At 37.2% G+C, this 7,915-nt stretch overlaps 2 protein-coding genes across 2 annotated transcripts; one reads left to right on the top strand and one right to left on the bottom strand.

The window, feature by feature from the left end:
* LOC109947306 lies at window positions 603-1,939 on the top strand. Its single transcript, XM_020557245.1, has 2 exons — window positions 603-807; window positions 1,233-1,939. The coding sequence occupies exons 1-2, from the start codon at window positions 603-605 to the stop codon at window positions 1,937-1,939; spliced, it is 912 nt and encodes a 303-aa protein (XP_020412834.1).
* On the bottom strand, window positions 5,657-7,031 carry LOC18780741 (RING-H2 finger protein ATL70). Its single transcript, XM_007214686.2, has one exon. The coding sequence runs from the start codon at window positions 6,493-6,495 to the stop codon at window positions 5,965-5,967; it is 531 nt and encodes a 176-aa protein (XP_007214748.2). The 5' UTR covers window positions 6,496-7,031; the 3' UTR covers window positions 5,657-5,964.

Genomic DNA, 7,915 nt, shown 5'->3' with positions numbered 1-7,915 from the left:
GATTTTTTTTGTTTATTTTTTTTTTTGGTTCTATTTTAAGAAATAATGAGCTAGTTGGGAAAGCAATTCTTGTTGATGGCATAAGAGCATTTCCACCTGTTAGCCCCTTGCCATGGCAAGGGGAGCCCTAGGACAGCTACTATTCACGTGAATAGTGGCTGCCCTAACCCCCCCAGCAAAGTGTGTTTCCAGCAATTTAGGCTTGCCATGGCAAATACTATTCATTTTTTTGTTTTTTTCACAACTTTGTTTACTTAAACAATTAATTTGGATAATATTTTCAGATAATATTTTTGGGTTCCTACATGTCAATACTATTCACATCGGATAAGATTTTCGATTTCAAATTTCAGATACATTTCAAAATTAAAATTTCAGATTAATTCAAAATGTCAAATTTCGGATACATTTCGAAATTCAAATTTAAGATAAATTTTAAATTTCAAATTTCAGATAAGATTTTCACTCTCTAAGATTGCGCCACGTGTCATATCTATATGTCTAAATTTTTCTATAAAACCAGAGGCTCAGCTCATACCTCCCACACCAGATCTTCTCTACATTTTCATTTCTCATATTTTAGATTTCATTCTCGATTTTCAATGGCAGACATGCAAGACATTTTGGAGAGGCAAAAGCGAGAAAGGAGAGAAAGAATGCGTCGACAAGCTGCAAGCAAAAAGGCGCAAAGAGAACTAGATGAGCAACTTGGCATGGCCGTTGCTTTGCTGGAGCAAGAAAACCAGAGTCGCCGTAGTTCACGAGAAGGCCGTGCCTCGAATGTGAACAGACATAGATATTCTCAGGGTAAGAATCTTCTGGAAGATTATTTTATCCCACATTCTCTGTACTCTGATGTTCATTTTCGAGCGAGATATAGAATGCAGCCTCATTTGTTCAATAAAGTCATGCATGATATTTGTAATAATAATGAATACTTTGTTCAAAAGAAAAATTGTGCTGGAAATTTGGGGCTTCTTCCCGAGCAAAAACTCACAGCCCTGATCAAGTGGATGAGATTGCCCGGATAGGGAAGTCCACTATTTTGGAGAGCTTGGTGCGATTTTGTGATGCAGTGGAAACTCTGTACACCAGGGACTACCTGCACAGACCTACACTCAGTGACCTGCAACGGCTTCTAAAAAAAGCTGAGTCTCGTGGATTTCCTGGAATGATTGGTAGCATTGACTGCATGCACTGGCAATGGAAAAATTGTCCAACTGCTTGGCAAGGGGATTATGGCAATTGGAAAGGACAGAAAAGCATCATCCTCGAAGCAGTTGCTGGTTTTGATACATGGGTTTGGCACGCCCTCTTTGGAGTTGCCGGCTCTCAAAATGATTTGAACGTCTTGGGTCAATCCCCGGTGTTCAATGATGTTCTGAGAGGTGAAGGCCCAAATATCACATATCAAATCAATAATACCGTCTACCATAACGGGTATTATCTAGCTGATGGTATCTACCTGAGGTGGACAACATTTGTGAAATCAATTCCACATCCCCGATCCCATAAGGAATTTTTTTGTGCTGCCTATCAAGAGGGGTACAGAAAAGATGTGGAGAGGTGTTTTGGTATCTTTCAAGCCCGGTGGGCTATTATCAGGGATGCGGCGCGTCTATTTGAAGAGGAGGTGCTTAGGAGTATAATGATGACTTGTATCATCCTCCACAACATGATTGTGGAAGATGAGTATGATTACGATGCTAATGAAGTATATGAACCAGATCCCATGAACACGGCCTTAACACGAATTTATGAAAAACACATGGGGCCAAATGGAGAACCAGTGCAGCATGATCCGTTGGTTAGAGACGGTAGTTTCTTGCCTCGTATGATTGAGCGCTACACAGAGATGCAATCGTCGTATATTCATGAACACCGTCAAGTTGACTTGATGGAGCATTTGGGGGTGGTGAAAGGCAATGAAGGTGAATGAAGCGAAGTGAAGATGTTTTTTTTAATGTATAATGTATTATGTTGTATTTTTAGTTATGCTTTATTGTTTTTTTATGCTTTAGTTGTGGTTTGTTTATTTTTTATGCTTTGGTTGTAGTTTGTTTTTTATGTATGAAATGTTTTGAATAAAAAGGAATTTTGTTGAATATTTTCTTTATTCACTAGACAAATCTTAGCAGATGGTGCTGCTACGGTTAGCGGCGAACTCGCTTTGGGAAAAAACGTATTAGTAGCTTATAATTTGATACAAATTTATGTTGTCTGGGAATTGGTTGGAATGTGTTCTTATCTATTAATAGGTTTTTGGTTCACACAACCTAGAAAATCAATACAACTCATAAAATAAAATACATGAATTACCACTAATTTTTTAAACAAAACAAAAAATACAATGAAATGAAAGGCAAGCAAACTAACTTAATGGTACAATGAAATGAAAGGCAAGCAAACTAACTTAATGATTTTGATCATTTAACCAATCCGTGTTGCTAGGTCCATCGTCACGAAAAAGTCTTCTTCTCATAACATCCCTTCGTTCTAGCTTCCAAAATTATTTTGTTTCAGGGGACATATGGCTTGTATCCATGGCCATGGTTTCCTGATCCTTTTTTTCAATCTTTTCTTGGCGTACATACTCCCTTTCTTTTGCATATTCTACATCAATTGCCCTATCGTGCTCTTGTTGTTTCATGTCCATTTCAATTCTCATGGCTTGCATCTTTGAAAGTTCCTCCAAAAATTTAGATGCATTCTTGGTAGAATTACTCACTCTCTTCGCCTTCGCTGCCTTCCTCCCAATAGGCCTCGGCCCCTTTTCGATAAGCGAGTCTTGACTCATCGGGGAATCCATAGGTGAATCCAATGCTGGTGTCTCATGGAGTGGCGTTTCGTTCAAGACTACCGTCGGACCCGTTGGAATAATTTGGAATCTCTTACAATTCTTCACCACCTCCCAACATAGGGTATGGTTGAAACTTTTTTTGCCTTGCCCAGTAGCACCAAAAAACATTTGTGCTTGCATAATCTATAAATTAAAAAAAAATAGAAATGCAAGAAACTTTAAAAAAATATTGACAATGCAACAAGTATTAAAAAAAAATGGCAATACAAGAAACTTTAAAAAATATTGGCAATGCAACAAGTATTAAAAAAAAATGATAATACAAGAAACTTTAAAAAATATTGGCAATGCAACAAGTATTAAAAAAAAAAATGGAAACGTAAGAAACTTTAACAATTTATTAGAAATGCAAAACAAAATATAAATATTACAAGAAACATTCATATTAATATTGGAAATACAAGAAATATTAACAACATATATAAATTGCAAGAAACATTCAAATAAAATTTAATATGACATAGAAATTAATAAAACAAAAATTACAAATAATTTACCTCACTACTAAGGTTTTTCCTGCTTCTATGGTTGTCCATCGCTTTTGTCAAGGCATCTCTCCATTTCCCCAACTCTTTGTTAAGAATTTTCCACCTAATAGATAATGCATGATCCGTACGGGTCGAACCACTTACCCTATCACAAAATTCCTGATGAATTTTTTTCCACATATGACAGAATTTAATCTCATTGCCCGTTACGGGACAATGACTAATTCGGAGCCAAGCCTCACACAAGCTAACATCTTCCATCATGCTCCATGCCCCTCCGATTTCATTAGAAGAACCCATAACATGATAGAGAAAAAAATAACTTGAAAGTGAAAAAATATTGAGTAGAAAGTGAATAATAGTAGAAGGAGAAGAAAATGTATGAGGAGTTGGTGTTAAAAGTGAAGAGTATTGGTTGGTATTTGTAGAAAAAAAAAAATCAGTATTTTTTGACAAAAAATTTCGATTTTTTTTTTTCAATTTTTTATTTGGAAAAAAATTGGCTGCTGTTGGATTGCTGGAAAAAGGGGATCGGAAAGCCCAAAAGGAGCCACGTGGAAGAGAGCCGTTGGGGGGTGCAGTTTCGATTTTTTTATTTGGGAAAAAATGGCTGCCGTTGGATTATTGGAAAAAGTGGATCGGAGAGCCCAGAAGCTAGCCACGTGGAAGAGAGCCGTTGGGAGACTGTAGCGGGCGCGTCAAATTTTTTTTAACGTTGGCGCGTGCATTGCACGTACCAACGTTAAAAAAAATTTAAACTCCAGCGCTAACGTTAGCTTTTGGCCCCGGGCTGGAGCTCGGGCCAGCCCAGTTTGCTGGACTCCACTCCTTGCCCTGGCAGATTTTTGTTGCTGGAAACACCATTTTGGGTTTGCCTCCCTCCAACCCTCCCCTTGGGCCCTTTGCTGGAAATGCTCTAAGTATGCATTGAATGTGTAAAGGGGAAATTAACAAACCTAAAAAAGAAAGGAGTAATAAGAAGCCAAAGTGTGTTGGAGTTGGTTCACAAGTGGACCTTTTCCAACTCCAACTCATGGAGGCTTTAAATACTTTTTCATCTTTACATATGATTTCTCAAGGTATGGACACATGTACTTAATAAATGAAAAATCGAGTGCCCTAGACATGTTCAAAATTTACAAAGTAGAAGTGGAGAAACAATTGGACATAAATATCAAGATAGTTTAATCTAACAGGGAGGGAGAGTTTCATGGAAGGTTTGATGAGGCTGGGAGAAATCATATTACTAGATTTCTACAATAAGAAGGAATTATACAATACACTAATCCATGAACACCACAGCAAAATAAGACTTTTAATGACATGATGGGAAGCATGATGTGCCATTGAATGCTAAGTTTGGAATCATGGGTGAGAGGCTCGGGAGAGGGGAAGATCTATCCATGGCATAGATATTTTTCCCCGCATGGAGACCTCTAGCTCATGAGCTACTTCTTTAATGGCTTTAAGAAGAAGAAGAGTTGAGAGCCCAATTGAGGTCTGCTTTGCATGCATCTCAGGGGCAAATCAACACCAACTGTAGAGGTAGTAACGGAGGTGTCCATTCTGATTATGACAACTACGATGAACTAGCGAACTATACAATCTTGATGAGACCTAGTTTAAGAATTAATTATGTCCTTTCACTGACATTTTGAATTATACATTGCTAGACTTACTTTTGGTTTTACCAAGTCTCTATACTTAATTTGGGATCTTTATTTTGCTCTTTTTGGAACATACAATTTGTAACGTAATTATCTACTTTTATATTGTACATTGAACAATTGCACATGTTATTCATAATTAGGTACTTCAGTCTGGAATGCATCATACATCATCAAATTTTATAGAATTATGTGACAAAATCATCGACACATTTTACAGACAAAATGACACAGAAATCGTTACAATTCGAAAAAATATGTGACGAATAAATTGTCACAATATGAAGAACTATGTTGTAGTATAGGGTTTTTCTATAACTCCTCACCATCCCAAGACGAAGACGAAAGATTCCATGTTTGTTTTTTTCGTTCAATCAATCGTGGAGTCTTCCATGGGAAAAGAAGATGGTAATTATTTTGTTTTTTTATTTTTTATTAAGTTATATGGTTGTTTTTTCAGTTTTTCCGTGTTTTACAAATTAAATCTGCATTCAATGGAAATTGGGTTTTTCTAATCAAACTCAGCTTCAGATTTCTTTTTTTAAGAAGCAAAAATGTTAATTAGGGCTAGGTCTTTTTTTCTTTTTTTTTTCTCTTAAATAATTAAAGCTTTTAGTTAACTTAGAACCAATGAAGTAATATTTAAAACCGAGAATCATGTTTGCAATTGTAAAATGTGTACTCCATTTACAATATTATTTAGCTACATTTTGGATAGTAGTGTAGGATTTTTCTACATTTTAGGCTCTATCTTTGGGCTTAAATGTGAAGCTCCCTAACAAAAATGGAAACCTCCTGAATCTGTACAAATATCTCAGGGTGTAAACAGTAGTGCTTAGATAGAAAGAGGAAAATAAACAAAAAAGAACCATGTAAATCAAAATCGGAAAAATGTACAAAAATCTCATTGATCACCCAAAATCTCTGTGATGACTCTTCCACCAAGCAATCAGTCTCGTCTCCCAGCCAAGGGCGCTACCTCAGCAAGCGGAGTAGCGATCGGAGTTGGGGCGGGGGAGTTCCGACAAATCGGGCACGTGGGGCGCAGCCTCAACCAAGGGTCGACGCACGTGAGATGAAAAAGATGACCACAATCAGGTAGCAGCCTTAAAACATCTGTGTCTTTGTAATCACCCAAACATATAGAACAACTCGTCGTAGTCGTTGACTCATTTTTATGGAGCTTCGCTTGGGAGTAGAGCAGCTGAGGGAAGTTGCGTAGAGCGGAGTCGTCAAGACCCAACTCGACACCACCAGCTGCTGCGGCGTTTTGGAGTTGCAGCTGCCTGACGGCGCTTGACGATCTTCGAAACGACGGGTAGTTTGGAGGGAAACGCATGCGAGTGCAGAAGTAGGAGAGAAGGGTTACGATGATTATTAAGACCAAGACGCCGACGGAGACTCCTATGCCGTATGCGAATCCGATGCCGTTGCCTTCTGTCTCATCGCCACTGTAACTCATGGTGGTGGAGTTGTCCATCGCCTTATTCTTCTCCTCTCTCTCTCTTTTTTTTTTTGTTAATTTAATTTAATTTCTGTGTTTGAAAGTTGAAAATTGTGAGATTAATTAGCGTGGAGAAAGGGATGGAAGAGAGGGGGGAGACGTTTTTATATATGGTGGCTGGTGATGTTATGCAGATTGTCAACGGTTTTTGTCATTTTCGATACGAAGTTTCTACCTACATCATCCCTATTCAACCTTTTTTTTTTTTTTTTTTTGAGCAGCTATTCAACCAATTTCAGTATTCAAATTTCTGATAATATAATATGATTAAAGAGATAATATTATGTGCTGTTCCAATCCAACTAGGGTTTGGTGTGTGTGTTAATTTCTCAGTTGGTACAAAGGGAATATGTACATATACCAACAAACAGCACCAGCTCTGGCAGTTTCCTTTCATATTTTTTCTTCCTCTTTTTTACGTACATGCATTTTTAACTGGCACTGAGGTAGGATGAGACGGTGGTCGATTCTATGGATTTTTGTACAGTGCTCCGTTGCCTTTAGTTCAAAGGGAATTTCGAATAAAAAATAAAAAATCAGTTGAAAGGGAATATTGAATTTTTGAAATTGGAGACTTTACAAAATTAAATTCAATATGGTCATGGCGAATTTGGGGTCATCGGTTAAGGACTTGAGTTGGGCAAGACTTCACATGCAACGCTCGTAGGTAGTGGCAGAGCCACTCCTGGACCTGGAGTGGCCCTGGCCCCCCTATATTTTTATCACACCTTTATTATATTATATATGATATATATAATTTATAATAAACAACTTATAATTTAAGTTAAAATTTCCTCTAAAACAAATTAGACATGACTCAATTAGAAATATTTAGCTCTAAACATGTAAGTATTGAATACTTAGGTGTTTTATATACTTCTATTTTTTACTTGCCCCCCCCCCCCCCCCCTCCCCCTAACTTTTACAATTCTAGCTCTGCGCCTGCTCGTGGGTGCAACAGCCAAGTTCCTGGTCGTTTTCATTTCCAGCTAGAGTGTCGGTCTCATTGATGCAAATTTTGAACTAGGTTCGAACTCTTGTGACTTTTCTATGACCGTGAACTACTGTTGAACTCATACCGTACTAAGTCAAATAACTCAAAAGACTCTCGTATTAATTACTTATTACTTGAAAAATAGTGTGAAATAAATGGAGGAGAGGATAATTAGTGAAAGGTCGCGGTTCATTAATTAGCGAATAAATATTGCAAACCATTATAACCATTTCACTATGTTATGATTATACTTATTTAATAAAGTTTGTTTTTGTATTTCGTGTAAGACAAATTATTGTCTTAACCACGAAATTGTGGTCTTCTAATCATGTAGGGATTCTAGAGTTTTGCATGTTTAGAGATATACTCAAACTAATCAGATTATCCTTGTATAAAAGCTAT

This window comes from Prunus persica, chromosome G2 (genome assembly GCF_000346465.2).
Source record: "Prunus persica cultivar Lovell chromosome G2, Prunus_persica_NCBIv2, whole genome shotgun sequence".
In the NCBI taxonomy this organism is placed as follows: Eukaryota; Viridiplantae; Streptophyta; class Magnoliopsida; order Rosales; family Rosaceae; genus Prunus; species Prunus persica.
Note: the sequence above shows the minus strand (reverse complement) of the source record. Positions and strands in the feature narration are given on the sequence as shown.